The sequence below is a fragment of the Neophocaena asiaeorientalis genome, unplaced genomic scaffold (assembly GCF_003031525.2).
Source record: "Neophocaena asiaeorientalis asiaeorientalis breed wild unplaced genomic scaffold, Neophocaena_asiaeorientalis_V1.1 scaffold124, whole genome shotgun sequence".
NCBI classification, from domain to species: domain Eukaryota; kingdom Metazoa; phylum Chordata; class Mammalia; order Artiodactyla; family Phocoenidae; genus Neophocaena; species Neophocaena asiaeorientalis.
Genome location: NW_020174135.1, coordinates 10,381,880 through 10,398,257, shown reverse-complemented (window position 1 = coordinate 10,398,257; position 16,378 = coordinate 10,381,880). Strand labels below are relative to the sequence as shown.

Below are 16,378 nucleotides of genomic sequence, written 5' to 3'. Positions count from 1 at the left end.
TTTCCCTGTAAATTTATAATCTCATAGCATTGTTGTTTGAAAAGATGCTTGATATGATTTCAGTTTTCTTCAATTTACTGAGGCTTGATTTGTGGCCCAAGATGTGGTCCATCTTGAGAAGAAAGTGTATTCTGCTGCTTTTCGATGGAATGTCCTATAAATATCAATTAGGTCCATCTAGTCTAATGTGTCATTTAAGGCCTGTGTTTCCTTACTGATTTTCTGTCTGAACGATCTGTCCATTGGTGTAAGTGGGGTATTAAAGTCCCCCACCATTATTGTGTTCCTGTCGGTTTCCCCTTTTATGGCTGTCAGAATTTGCCTTGTATATTGAGGTGCTCCTATGTTGGGTGCATATATATTTACAGTTGTTATATCTTCATCTAGGATTGATCCCTTGATCGTTATGTAGTGTCCTTCCTTGTCTCTTGTAACAGTCTTTAAAGTATATTTTGTCTGAGTATTGCTATACCAGCTTTCTTTTGATTTCCATTTGCATGAAATGCCTTTTTCCATACCCTCATTTTCAGTATGTATGTGTTCCTAGATGTGAAGTGGGTCTCTTGTAGACAGCATATATACAGATCTTATTTTTCTATCCATTCTACCAGTCTGTCTTTTGGTTGGAATATTTAATCCATTTACATTTAAAGTAATTCTTGATATGTACTTATTGCCATGTGTTAATTGTTTTGGAATTGTTTTTTTAGGTCTTTTTTGTTTCATTCTTTTGTTCTCTTTTGTGATTTGATGACTATCTTTAGCATTGTGTTTGGATTCCTTTTTCTTTTTCGTGTGTATCTTGTTTTTTGGTTTGCAGTTCTTATGAGGTTTTGATATAGCTATATATGTATATATGTATGTGTGTGTGTGTATATATAGAGAGAGAGAGAGAGAGGAGGTTTCAAGTTTCTGGTCTCTTAATTTCAAATGCATTTCCCATTTCCTGTATTTGTACCCTCCTCTTCTCATGGTTGCTGGTCTTGATATCATATTTGTGTGTAGATGATTTCCTACTTTTACTGTATGTTTGCCTTTAGTGGTGAGCTTTCCCATTTGTGATTTTCTTGTTTCTAGTTGTGGACACATTTTTTTTTTCTTTCCTGACTAGAGAAGTTCCTTTAGTGTTTGTTGTAAAGCTGTTTTGGTGGTGCTGAATTCTCTTAGCTTTTGCTTGTCTGTAAAAATTTTGATTTCTCTGTTGCATCTGAATGAGAGCCTTGCTGGGTATATAGTATTCTTCGTTGTAGGTTTTTCCCTTTCATCACTTTAAATATATCATGCCACTCCCTTCTGGCTTGCAGAGTTTCTGCTGAGAAATCTGCTGATAACCTTATAGGGATTCCTTTGTATGTTGCTTTTCCCTTGCTGCTTTTAATATTTTTTCTTTGTATTTAATTTTTGTCAGTTTGATTAATGTGTGTCTTGGCATGTTACTCCTTGGGTTTATCCCATGTGGGACTCTCTGTGCTTCCTGAACTTGAGTGTTTCCTTTCTCATATTAGGGAAGTTTTCAGCTATAATCTCTTCAAATATTTTCTCAGGCCCTTTCTCTTCTACTTCTGGGATCTCTATAATGTGAATGTTGGTGTGTTTAATGTTGTTTTAATGTTTATGTGTTTGTGGTCTCCTTTTCGCAGGCTGCAGGTTTGTATTAATAGTTCCTTTTACTTCTGGTGTCTGCCCCCTGGTGGGTGAGGATGGTCCAGGGACTTGTGCAGACTTCCTAGGGGGAGGGACTGGTACCAGCCCTATGTCCAAAAGGACATAGGTAGATGATGTGTGGATGACTCCTTTTGAACTTGACTAGCTTATCACAGACAGTTTAGATTAGATTATACCTGATTTCAAAGGAGTAAGATAAAATTGTATTACCTAGAATTTAATCATGCACAGCAGTTAACTTTTTTGTTTTTAAAGGGTGTCCCTCTAATGAAGCCTACTTCATTTTAGAAAATACTTTCATCTGTGACTTAGGCATTCCTTGCAATTTATATTTCTTGGTGATTCTAATTCATTTAAAATAATTACATAGCTGTTACTGAAAGTAAGTGAAATAGTTGTATTAGACTTCATTCTTGCATGTGATAGATATGAGTGTGTGTGTACATACATACATATATTTCAGGGTAAAGTCATAGGTTTGGGGGATTTTAAGTATGACTACTCTTTTTGTTAAATTTGAGCATTTTCCTTATAGAGACACTAGTTGAGGAACGCCTCTTGCATTTCTAAAAATCAAATGTTTATGTTCCATAGTTTATTCATTTTTTAAAAGTTTCTACAAGAACAAGTCAAAACAGAGCCTATTGTACTGAAATACAGTTTGGAACCCAATGCTTCTGTCTACAGCTTCCTTTTCCCAGTAAGGATTCTGCCTAGTAATCTGTATGTTCAAATATTAGCATTTCAGTTCAGAAAGAGTATCTTGCCACCTGATTAACTTTTTAGAGCAGATAACCAGGACCTTTTACTCTTTTGGTCCTGTCTCTTCTGTTATAGGCTCTGGGTTTTTATGACAGGTGCCAGAGCCAGTACTCAGGGGTGCAGATGGGATGCACAGCCTGGTATGAACCTGACTTCTGATGCACAAATGACTCATTTTTTACAACACCTCCTTTCTGGACACTAGGCACCAGTGTTTGTAACCCATTCCTTTTCAGGGTTCCGAACAAATATTGTTAGAAAAAAGCAAGGTGAAGAGGGGAGAAGAATTTGAGGATCAAGTTCAATTTAAGAGTGGAACTGGGGACACATCTGCACTTTAGACGCCTAAAAAAAGCATGCTTCACTACATGCCAAGTTTGTGTTCCACTGATGTGATAAATTAAAGCTACTTGTAACATAGAAGGGGGTGTACTGAAGGTTTCAGAATATTACTGGGAGGCATCACAGAAATCATTTCCAGCCCTTTGCAGAGGAGGAAAAGGAGGTATAATTTAGTGGCTGTTAAGTCATCAGATTCTAGGTCTCCTTTTCTCAATCACTGCTTTTGGATTAAACTAAAAGAAATACACCTTGCAAGTACTTTTTTAAAAGCCGTTCACATGTAGTTCTTTTTTTTCCTCAAGATTTGAAGTGAAATTGGATTTGTCAGTCTTCACCTGTATTTGTATTCTTCTAACTTTATGGGTGAATTCTTTTCTGATTTCTCTCTCCTCACTCTTGCTGTCATCCTCTATCTATAATTTATTTGCACCTGAATTCTCTGAGATGATCCAAAAATCAGAACATGAGCTTTCCTTTATTTACACTGAGTACACTTGAACGGGAGATGTTATTTTCATATTCAAAGTTCATGATAAAATTATCAAGCAGATGCCACAATTATTTTTCATGTAGAAAAATGTCACCAATATATGGCAAGATAGTTTAGTAATCTAAGGCTTGAATAACTATTTTACTCCAACAAAAATTTCATTATGCATTTTCACATAATTAATTTTAAAAATTTTTTTAAATTTATTTTTTTAGCCATGCCTCACAACATATGGGATCTTAGTTCCCTGGCCAGGGACCGAACCCATGTCTCCTGCATTGGAAGCATCGAGTCATAACCACTGGACCACCAGGGAAGTCCTGTCATAGTAAAATTTGTAATTGTTGATATACCCAGTTTTTTTCCTACCAGGCTGAAAGCACTTAAATAATTACTTCAGTGGTTTTTCCAGAAATAACTGGAAAGTATTTCAGTTGTTTTGTTTTAATGTATGGTGTCAATGTTAAATATTGCACATCTATTCAGAGAATATTACAGCTAGTTTCTTTCTTTTAGTCTGTACAAAGGAGTTTTTTCCTGTTCACTAAAACTGCCACTGAATTGACTATATATTAAGTTTTGTTCTTTCCCTATTTCAACCTTAAGTCCAAGTAATTGAAGTCCTATAACATCCCCTCTAGCTCTTCAGACACAGTGGGGATTAATTAGACTGGCCCACCTCCAGGTTTGAGAAGGCATTTGTGGAAACCACTGTCTACTACATGGAATTCAAGCTTTTCCAGTTCCAGTGTGTCCAGGGTAGCCAGCTGGATGTTTAGCTGTCATGCATCTTTTCACTTTTCTTCCCTGATCTACCAAGACCTAAACAGTATTTGCTCTGCTCTTAACTGTGGAGACCATTCATGATTTGGTTCAACAGGAAACTAGTTTCCTGGTTTTGTAAGTGATAGTGTTACTTAAGCAAAAAATGTTAAATTGCAGAGAAAAAAATGAGGGCAATATGTAAAAGAGAAATCCCCATCGTAATCTGTAAGGAAAGAACATTTGACATAGCAGTCCTAGTGGTAATAACAGGCAGACTATAGTTGCTAATTTATTATAGCAGATGTGTTTCTTTTATTCTAAACAACGAATTACACTGAACAAGTTCATACTAAGTGCTTTACAAGTGTTGCCTAATTTAATTCTCATATTTCCTAAGCAGGTATTATTAAGTATTGTTATTGCTATTCCTACTTTTTGTATGAGAGAACTGTATATTAGCGGAGACATGTACAATGTTATAATGTGTCAGACCCAGGACCCAAACACAGCCCAGACTGCCTTCTGGATGTCCTTTATAAGGTATTTTTCCCTACGTATTTTCTAATCTGAAAGACCTGTGTGTCTCTGGAAGCACCTGTAGATCTGTGGATATGGCAACTCCATCTTTGTTTCACATAGTGACTTTAGGACGTCTTTGGTGAACTCTGAGTGTCTAATTTAAAATGTCCTCCACTTACACAATTCTAAACATGTTCTCTCAAGGTTGGGAGTATGTTAAATATGAGATTATGCTTCATTACAACCAAGATATACCAATTGCCTTTGGGCATAAACTATTCATTGTACTTAGGTCAGTTTTTCTGTCTCACATGAGCCTTAAATGAAATCATTCTAACTCACATATTTAATGGAGAGGAATTTTGTGATACTTATTCTGGGAGAAGGAAGGATCAATTTCAGTTGTGATTAAACTTCTTCCTGTCTTGAGACATGAAAAACAGTATCTCATATGCAGATGTTTTGCAAATCTCTGGTTTGGATCTTAAACAGCAGATCTAGATAGGTACAGTCATTGTTCTGGTGGACTGCTGACATGAGAAATCTGAAATTACCATACACTGAACAATCGTCCTACATTCCTATCTCTTACCTTGATTTAGTGCCTACTTTAAGTGTTTTTTGGGTGTAATCAGTCAGCCTTCACTCTTCTGTCTGTTCCATCCTCCATAGCCAATCAGTCCCTAAGTGCTGTTCATTTTAGTTTGGTTCTTGAATCTGTCTGTCTTTCTCTCCCTTGATGTTGCACCTGATTTTGTCCACGGTCCATCTTTCCGCCCCTGAATTATGGTAATTTCCCCAGTCTCTGTCAGCTCCAATCCAGGACCACAGAGGGAGTAAGCTTTTTAAAAGCAAATGTGATTGCAGCGTGCCCAGCCTAAAATAAGATTTCTGTGTCTTGCCATTGTCTACAGACTAGAGTCACCTTCTCTGTGTCTCGCCATTGTCTACAGACTAGAATCACGTTCTGTCTATGACCTAAATGCTCCCTCCCAGTTCAGCCTTTTCTCTCTCCACTCACAGTGTACTTTAAATTGCAGAGTTGCACTTTCTCAGACTCATCCTGCTTTGTTTTACCTCTTCTTATATGCTTTGCTCCTCCTTCCTGGAATACCTCTCCCCAGAATCCACAAATAGTAACTCTTTTTTTGTAGTCAAGACTTACTTCCTTTGCTTCTGAGTCCAAGCTGGGTACTGTTCCTAGGGGCTGCATAACACCTTGTATAAAAGAGTCTTAGAGCATCCTTCATGGGCTGTGGTTTGTCTCTTTGTCTATCTCCTCTGGTGGACTCCTGCTTTTGGAGGCAATGACCAAGCATTATTTCATCATTGTATACATAGCATCTCATAAAATGCTGATGTGAAATAGAGAAGGCATATGATACATGCATACTGAATGAATCCATGAATGTTTAGATGTACTCAGTAGTAGAGAAGAACATTAGATTTTGTCATTTATCCATAAGTAGCGGACCTGAATTTTCCCATTTCATAACATTCTACAGTTTTAGGCCTTTTGAGATCCAGCCTATTTCTCTAATTTTCCTGGAAAATTGATATGGCACAGGTTAAAAGCATTTAGATTATATTTTCAGATTAATAGCCCTGGAGTTATACATGGGCTCAAGAAAAAAAGATAAGAATATATGATTTTTAGAGTCTAAAGATTATTGCAGTTGGATACTTTAAAATTCAGTTTAAATTTCAGTTAAAAATGCTATATTTGATATCTAATTTATCTCAATCATACACTTGAATTTTATTAATTACAAATCTTTATTCTTTGTGACTACAAATAATAGAGTGGGTTCATAAGTGCACATTCAAAGTTTGGCCCTCTGTTACTGGGGATCTGTCTGATTACACAGCACGTAAATCCAGACAAAATGATAAGTTGACTTCTCTCATCCTTTAAATCTTTTCCTTAGATGTCATTTCCAGTGACATCCATCTGTGATCACAGCGCGAATGCACTAGTACCCCTGTATTTTTCCTATCATTTCACTTTTTAAAACATAATTTCTTTGCTTGAAGCATTTCAGAAGTGTCACATATACTTACATGAAATCCAGATGTTCCTCACAGCCCACAAAGCAAGGCACATTCTGACACCTGCTCACCTCTTGATGGCATCAGGCTATCTGATCCTTCACTCTCCCAGTAGGAAGAGCCACAGGGCCTGTATTTCCATGAGATTCAAACATGCCCCCATGTCCCTGAAACCTTCTTTCTGCTTCCCTTCACCTGTTGGTCTCATGCTATTCTTTATGCCCCAGCTCAGTATTACCTTCAAAGAGGGAATGTCCTCAACCACTGATTAAATTAGGTGTTCCTCATGCCCGTGGGTCTTTATCATGAACCTGTGTTTCCTTTGTAGCACATATCACAATTAGTAAATGTTTACCTTGCTCAAATATAAAAGCACCTTGAGAGTAATGACCTTAATATCTTTTTAAAACCATTATATTTTCAAGGCCTAGCATAGGGCACCCAGGAGGACAAATATTTTGGGGAATCAGTGAATAGTACTTATCACACTCTACTGCTTATTTTACTACCTTTGTTACATATTTTAAGCCCCTCATGAATAGGCCTGGTATCTCTATTCTTCATTATTATACCACCCAATCAATGGAAGAGAGTAGATACCAAACACATTAACTAAATCAACTGAGGTTTATCAAAATCACACGTGTACGAATGGCAAAATGTATGTTTCTTTCTGTGCACCACTTATATGACTCAAATTTTAGCAAGACCACAAAGATAGGAACTGAACTGTGTAAGAATTTATTATAGAAATTTAGAAAAACAAAATTTTTAACAAAATCACAGTGCTTACTATGTGTAGCACTATTTAAGTACTATACAAATATAAACTCAATCTTTGTAAAGTTACTATGAGACATTTTCTTTGAAGTAAGTACTATTATTTCCATTTTGGAGAGGAGGAAACAGGCAGGGGGAAGTTATTTAAAAGCTAAGTTTACTTGCCCATTGATGTGGATAATTATAAAAAATTACTGAACTTGTAGCCTGATTGCGCTAGCAAGTTTTCATTTAGGTCAGTTTTCAGTTACACCTAATAAATTGTAGTATAATAATTTTCACCATTCAGTATGTCATTTGGTAATAAAATCTCCTACTATAAGAGTAGTATACCTTAAGACCATATGCAGTTCAGTTTTCTAGTATTCCCAAATCTTCTGTTTAGATCAACTGTCCAAAAGAAATACATCGTGATTCACAAGTGTGAAACACATATGTAATTAAAATTTTTCAAGGAACCTCATTAGCAAAAACTTTTTAAAAAGTGAAATAAATGCTAATAATATATTTAATTTAATGTAGTATAAACTATCATAATTTTAACATGTATCAATTAAATTATTAATATATTTTACTTAACAAATTAAGTCTTCAACATCACATGGACATTTTACACTTAGAGCACATCTCAATTCACATTTTAAATAGGAATAGCCACATTTCAAACGCTTGTTCACCGCTTGTGGCTCATGGCTACCATGTTGAATAGTGAAGATTTAGACAAGTATTTTATGACTAATAAGAAATTCTGAATGTTTATAAGTTTCTTGGTGAAGGCTGGCTTATCCTTCAAGTCTTACCTTAGTGTCATCTTGTCTGCATTCTCTGAGCATCCTGGCTGTACCTTCCAATACATATTTCCTCAGTGTATGTTATAATGCTATATAGTTGTATTATATAATAATTTTTTTCTTATATAAAATACTGAACTTAATGGCAAGAGCTATCTGCATATCTCCATAGTAGCTTGCCCGTACTTTGTCAATTTAACAAATATTTACTGAAATCTTAGTATCAGATACTGTTTTTTGTGCTCTAGATATATCTGTACAGAATAAGATCACTGCCCTTATGGGGCTTACAGTTTTAGAAGGTCTGTGCTCAGTAAAAATACTGTTGAATTAAATGAAATTCAGGCACTAACCTTTTGGAAGAAGTCTATAAACAATGGGTTAATCTTAAGAAACTGATATTTCACAGGTTTACATATAGTCTTGCAAATGAAAACAAAAACCTTTTACAGATTTTTAAGGATGGGGAAAACTGGCCTGATGGTAGTATACATGACTGAGTGGTTTAAAATGAAGCCCAGACTCAGTATTTGAAATATGTTAATACATGAATGGAAGAAGTTGTTCTTTAGTGTAAGTAGCCTCATTTAGAAGCCGGCAGCATTTTGTGGTGATCAGATTATATCTGCAGAATTCTATTTAGTTCTGGGTAAATAATTCTACCGTTAGCCACTGGGAAGTGCGTTAGGAAAGTAAGACTAAAATACTGCCAAGGTGATTCAGTAGAAAGCATGTTCCAGGTTAACTGTCTGGATATGTATCTGACACACACCACAGTGAAGGTTAGAATAAAGGAGTTCACTAACTTATAGTATCAACTTCTAAATTTTTCTCCGTCTTCCGTTCTGTTTCTCTCGGGTTTGGGAGACCTGGTGGTCTCCTGGTCTGCGTGCTTTGCACCCATGCATGTCTGTACCTTCTTACAACGAACTGCGTGACGACTTGAACTCTATTTATCTGTGTAAATATAGCCTACACAGTGAGCTACTTGGATGCAGGGAACCTCGTTAGATTTTGTCAGCGCCCAGCACTTACTTCCTACATACTGGAATGCTTGGAGAATGTTGCATCAAACATTAGGAAACTGAATCCTAAAATCAGAAATTAGGTCAACATTATGCATTCTAACTTCTTTTCTCACATCTACTCTTCCCTACCTCCTTAGTCTAATCAGAATGATTTTTTTTCAGAAAAGACACCTGACCGTATTGTGCCCTCCTTCACGCTAGTTGGCTCGTGGGCCGGCAGGGCCTGGCTGGTGCCTGTCTCCTGGCTTCCCTCCTGTTTCCTGCTTTGCTCTCCACCCACACGTTGGCCTCACACCTTTGCTCACTGGTTGACTGTGCCGAGGATATTCTTCCGTATCACATCTCCACCCTCAGCCTTCGGTTACTCTGCCTTAAGGCCTCCTCTAACCTGTTTCCCCTAATACATAGCCTTAAAAGATCATACTTCCCTCTTTAGGAAGAATTCTCACTGTTCTGCTTTTACATACCGTTCTCTTGCGTGATGAGTATTTGTCCACCCCATTTAATTGTAACTTCCATGAGGAAGTGTGTCACGTCTACTGCCGTGTGCACCGTAGCATCACTATACCAAATGCACAAAATGGTTAGCACATCAGTGAATATAAATTCACAAACCAGCGCGATTCAAGTACACGTCTAGACTTCAACTAGACCTAAACCTTTCCTTCTGTCTCCACTCAGAAGTATATAGTCCATATGATAGAAAAGATGTATGATAAAACCTCTTAAAATATATAATCTTGTGCTTACTTAGGCAGAAAATATTCCTTTTAATACAGCAATCATCTCCATAACCTCTGAAGAACAGTTAATACTTGTTCCACGTAAAGGTTAAAATTTATTTTTTATAGCGTGCTCAAGCAGTTAGAAATTAATATTCTCCCAAGTCACTGAAATGTTAAATTGTCTGACCTTCTAAAACACTTCACATTTTTCGTCACCTTCAGGCGAGAATGGAAAATAAGACAAACTCCATAAGATATTAATATGCTTAATGGGCATTGGACCCATGGGCTGATGCACCCCTGGGTTCTCACATTTCACTTTTACTAAACACTATAATTGAGGGTCAAAAGGCAAGTGTATTATTGGTGGCGTGAAAACACACTGACAATAGAATGTAATAATTGTGAGATATAGATATCTATGACAAGATCGTTGTAATTATAAGAAGGAAAGAAAATTGAGAACTTGGAAACGTTTTGCATTCTTAGACACTGACTTAAATGAAAAGGGCATCTAATTCTTACATAATTCTTCTCTTCTTCACACCCTCATTACTCTTGTGCCCATTCACTTCTTCCATCCGATTTTTGTACTCAATTGGACATTTGCTCCCCCTCAGTTTTGCCCTCCAATATGTGTAACAGATTTCTCATCTTCACCTACCTCCACCTGCCTACCCATCACGATTCTCCCTGCTACCTCTCCATTCCATGTCTTACTCGGTTTGATTTCTTAACGAGAAGTCTTTCTTGGTCCACCTTTCTGTTGCAATCACTTATTTCTGGGAGACTATGTAAAAAGTTTCAGAAACTAAAGTATATAAATCTAAAATTCTTTTATTCAGATTTCCTGATGTGTCTTCCTCCAAGCTAGCAATTGTCACCTGAGTGCTCGGCTTGTATCTCAGGTACCTTCTGTGGAAGGTCTAAGCCCACAGTGTGATAGAAAGTGCAGAAGCTTTGAAGACAGGAGTACACCTCACCCCGAGTTACTATCAATACACTGACCACAGACAGGTTGTTTCACATGTCTGAGACAACCATTGAATGGGAAATTACCTACCCCAGAGAACGGCTGTGACGGTCACATGATACGTCCTGTGTACAGACCATCATTTTCCACCTTACTGCCTTCTCTCTCTCTCCAGTTTAATCTTTAGTGCACAAGCCCTGATGCATACTTCATACACCTTCTACTTTGCTTGTTACCTAACTTCGTTCATTGTTTTTCCTTGATCAAAGGAGAAACACAGTGTCTTCACTTGCTGTGTTCACAGAATTTTGAGTTAACATTCCTGGTGGGTCGGAGGATAACAATGAAAACATCTCTGCTGCACACCGGCAAGTGCCTGGCATTCTGTTTACTTCTACCGACATTACCCCCCAATCTCTTTTCCACCCTGTGAGCCCTGAACTTGGCTATAATCGTCACATATGGCTACGTGCAGTTCAAGTTACTTGCCCAAGATCACACAGCTAATATTTGGAAAGACTGGACTTTTATCCAAGGCCTTCTTGACAGCAAAGCTAAATACCAGAATGTTAGCACAGAAACATATTAATCTTGTAAACATGTCTTTGTTGTAACATTCTAGCATGGAGCTTGAAAACTAAAAGGCTTTAGGGGTGGTAGAAATGCTAATTTTCAGAAGACCAAAAGGGACAGGGTTGGGAATACACTTAGCAGGGAGGGCAGACGCATGGCAGAATATTTATGGGAACAGACAGGAAATGAATGGTATTTCATTCATTTCAAAAGCATTGGCTTTTGAACTACATCTCCTACTCTGATGAAGCCAGTTGATAACATTTAAATGTAGTAAATAATATCAAGAAAAGAGAATTAAGCACTTATGTGCCATGGCAACATGAGAAGGTGGCCAGAAAGTTCAGAAATGTATCTCAGTTTCTAAATTGTAGGCTGTGGATAAAGCTTATGGGGGAGCAATAGGCCAGGGTCAAATAGGAAAGGAAATAAAAAAGTGCCCCAGTAAACAATTGATTTCCCACTATTTCCAAAGATCTCCCGTAAAAATATCTTTGTCAGTCATATTCCTGTTGATGATAGAGAACAAATAGACACATACTTAAGAAAGCATATACTTTTCATTGATAATAAAATCATTTTGGTTAAATAAATCCTTAGAGTTTTGGTTTTTTAAAGCAGATTGAGTTGAAGGCTGAAATATGCTTCACCCCTAGTCATTACATTTAATTACTCTGAATTACCTTGATGTCTTAGTTTTATGTTTTTATTCTCAAATTATTCTTAATGCCAAAGAAATACCTTAAAAGGTATTTTAAATATAAATATTTCAAAGTCCTTTTTAAAACTATGCTGAGAGTAACGTACCCGAAACAATAATCCACTTAGTGTATATTTTGGGCCTCCTAGACCTTGCAGGAAAAAAAATATTGGGATTAAAAATTATTAAAAAGATAACTTGTAGACAGATCATTAAAGATAATTCACTAACATGTATTTTTGAATTCCAAAATTCAAGAATACTTTCTACTTCATTTTAACTTGATTCAACAGGCCATGAAATCTAATGTGTTCCCGATTCGGCAAGCATTCAGTCACTCATAGAGCAGAGTAGTCACCTTCTTATTAGTGTATAGTCACCCAGCTCTATCTGTAGGGAATTGGTTCCAGGAACTCCGATATACCAAACTCCAAGGATGCTCAAGTCCTTTGTATAAAAGTGGCATAGTATTTGCATATAACCTATGCACATCCTCCCCTATGTTTTAAATCATCTCTAGGTTACTTATAATACCCAGTACAATGTAAATGCTATATAAATAGTTGTAAATTCAATGTAAATATTATATAAAATAGTAGCCTATGTAAAGCAAATCCAAGTTTTGCTTTTTGAAACTTCCTGGAATTAAAAAAAGAAAATAGTTTCAGCCCCGGGGTTGCTTGAATCTTTGGATGTGGAACCTGCAGATACAGAGGGACAGCTGTCCTTATTAAAAGGCACAAAAGTATATTCAGTTTGTTTAGAGTAGCCAGTGTAGTTGTTCTCTGCTTTCCAGTGCAAACATGTGCTTTATCATTTATTAATTTTGATATAGGAAAGAAAATTCCTAATGTTAAAGGGATGATTGGCTACTGCTAAAAATCTCACAACCTGTACTCTCTCTCTAGGTATAATACATAAAAACCAAGCTCAGTGTTTCATACTGAAAGTGGGACTCTTATTATAAAGAAGGTTTTAATGTTTGTGTATGGTCTGAACATACTGGATTTTATTTAACAGCTGAGTTTCATAGACAAGTACTAGGCATTTCTCCAAAGAACCCAGCCAAATGCTATAATCCATTTCCTTCTGAAATTGCAGTTGTTAAATTAGACCCCCAAACATTTATGAATGTCACTTTGCCTTTCCAGCAATTAAGGAGTTCAAAAAAAAATCCCTTGGTGTTTCATGGCTTTGAAATTATTTATCCTCCCCTGGTCCTTCCATTTGCTCTGTCAAATGCTTTGGGGGTTACGTTCAAGAGGGAGACATCAATTCTGAACAGGTGTGGAAAAGGGTTTCTTGATGTATAAAAAGTGTTCTATTTTAAAGGCGCTGTAGCAATTTTAGCACATTTACTGCTGTGAATTCCCATGGAAGTAGGCGGCCCATTCATTTCCCTTTAAAGGGCAGAAAAATCTGAAATCAACATCAGAGGCGTAATTTCACCAGGGGGAGGGAGCGGCCGGCGAGTTTACTGAAACTTTCCCTTTGCTGTCTCCTTGTTTCAGTGTTGATCCTCCTGATCGTCACTATGAGAAGAAGGAAAAAAGAGCCCCTTATTTTCGACGAAGAGAGAGATATCAGAGAAAACATCGTTAGATACGATGACGAGGGTGGGGGGGAGGAAGACACAGAAGCCTTTGACATGGCCGCGCTCAGAAACCTCAACGTCCTCAGAGACACCAAGACCCGGAGAGATGTGACTCCAGAAATTCAGTTCTTGAGTCGACCGACTTTTAAAAGCATCCCAGATAATGTCATTTTCCGGGAATTTATTTGGGAAAGACTGAAGGAAGCCGACATTGACCCCTGCGCCCCGCCTTACGATTCCTTGCAGACATACGCCTTCGAAGGAAATGGCTCGGTGGCTGAATCGCTCAGCTCGCTAGATTCCATCAGCTCAAACTCTGATCAGAATTACGACTACCTTAGTGACTGGGGACCGCGTTTTAAACGACTCGCAGACATGTACGGAACTGGCCCGGAGAGTCTGTACTCATAGCCCTGGAACGGTAGTTTGAAATGTACTGAAGAAAAAGTATAAAAGCAAAGAACAAAACAAAACATCACTACATACAGAAAACAAGAACTCCACTTGCTAGAGGAAATGGTTGTAAATATCTCTCCATTTTTAACCGTTTAGGGTTCTGCCTTGGTGAAGCATATCTTCATTAGACTTATCCAAGGGACTGCACTGACCACAGAGTGAGCATTTGAAGGCTTTTTGATAAAAAGAAATGCTCAGTGGTTTGTGAATAGATAGCAACTCTCAGATACCTGCAAAGGCACCTAACCTCTGTAAGTAGTGCCCTGTGTTGTCAGTGTTGCCAGGGTGTCCTGTACATACCTTCACGGTACTGGCAGGGAGGGGAATAAAACATGATATGCCAGGATTGAAAAGTCCTGGAGCTTCTTGCATATCAAAACTTGGGACAAATTTAATTCACAGTGATGCTTTCAGCTTGCTAGATTAGAGCATCCAGCAGAATTTTATTGCCGTCAGTTAGCAAATACCTTTTATTTAGCAATATAAATATTCTTAGAAAATCCTCCCCAATCCTCCAATACAAGCCAACAAAATTTGGTTTAAGGCAACATAAACCATTGTTCAGCAAATAAATTCTGAAATGTTCCAAATAAGCAAAAGGTAAATCATTCTTAAAGTTGGCAGTCGTTTTGAGATGCTTGTGTAGGTATGAAGAAAAGTTGCTGTCTATTCGTTGATTTTTTTATTATCTCTTCTGATTTGTACAGGAGACTATGTTTTCTTTTTTATTTGACACATGGTGTTACATTTATTTTGGACCTCCAATCTCCACTCAGTTCAGGTCCATCTTCCTGCCTCAGAATATTAAGCTCATCAGAACGTGCTGATTTTTCTCCAGTCCGAGCTACATGGAGAAAATGAAGCATGGAAATGGAAAAAAAAAAAATAGTAGAGCAATTGAGGCCTGTTGCTGTTCACGTCTCAGAGAGGGACACAGCTACAAGGACGTATAAGTTGTTTGTCTGAGCCATTAAAATTTACAAAACATCGAAAGAAAGTATTTGTACTATAGAAGGAAGATTTCAGAGAGAATTGAGATTTTCTTTGATGCAAGATTGATTTTTCAAGGTCCAAAGACTTTCAAGAATGTTTTTCCCTCACCCTCTATCGCTGTAAAAATATTGAGTAAAGGACAGATTTTTTGAATATATCTTAAACAATGTAATGTTATAAATTTCAAAACCCACCATTAAATTCTGATGCAAATATGTTCCTCAAGAATTAACCAAGCACCGTATACTTTCTATACCTGTTTAGATGTGCCAAAGTGAGGAGAAAAATTAAGTGATCACATGTGTTTGAGAAAGAAGAATTTTATGACTAAAATAATATTTCTACCTAACATTTTCTAGATTAATACTAGTTTAATGTGAATATATTCACATAAGAATGAATTTAGTTTTTTCTTTCTTTTCTCCTTTTAAAAAAGGGTTTATTGTTGGGTTCCTAATAAATCTACAGATAGTGGACACTGTATAGGAAACTGTGTTTCTAAAAGTGCTTCTTTCTGAAAGACGAACACTGGAACAAGAATATCAATCTTTTGATTACATGAGGAGAAACTGTAGGATTCTGTAAAATTGCAGCCCATCTTTAGAAATGAAGTATGTGAAAGTGGCCTTCAGCTCCATCAAAATAAATAGTTCAATCAATATGGTTATCTGCAAACAGTCCTTTCATTTGAATAAAGTTTTATAGACGTTGTTTCATGACTAGATGCTTCTTGCTGTATTAATATACATATGAAAAATCAATTTTATAATGGTAAATGATACTGTTCATGACTTTGTCACATGTGTAAGTTTTTCAAATTAAAAAAGTAAAGCATAGTGCACTTACCCAGTTTCATAAAATCAGAGTGTGGTGCAGGAATTATATAGGTGTTACATCAGCAAGCTAATGAGAATAGTTTTTTAATAATCCCCTTGTTGTCTGCAAGAAGATAAAATAGTACTTTTAGATTATGATATCAAAACTGCTGATTGTTGCATAAATGTAAGTTTGAATGTATTTTAGAAAAGGAACATCACATCATTCACCTTGCTTTCTCTCCTTTTAAATATATATTATATATATACATATTTTTTTAAATTTTGTTTTTGCCAGTAATAGATTGGGGAAAAAAGTTCAGATTTAAGTAAAGATTTGAAATTCTTGCATATATTC

General features: G+C 36.8%; 1 protein-coding gene across 2 annotated transcripts in view; it reads left to right on the top strand.

Moving 5' to 3' along the window:
* CDH7 (cadherin 7) overlaps window positions 1-14,374 on the top strand; it is a 122,435-nt gene extending 108,061 nt beyond the window's left edge. The window contains exon 10 of one of the 2 annotated variants that reach the window (XM_024754853.1): window positions 13,674-14,374. In XM_024754853.1, the coding sequence (XP_024610621.1) occupies window positions 13,674-14,167 (494 nt within the window). In that variant the 3' untranslated portion in view covers window positions 14,168-14,374. The remainder of the gene's footprint in view (window positions 1-13,673) is intronic. The other variant, XM_024754851.1, reaches the window with a different exon arrangement.
* The last annotated feature ends 2,004 nt before the right edge of the window (window positions 14,375-16,378 follow it).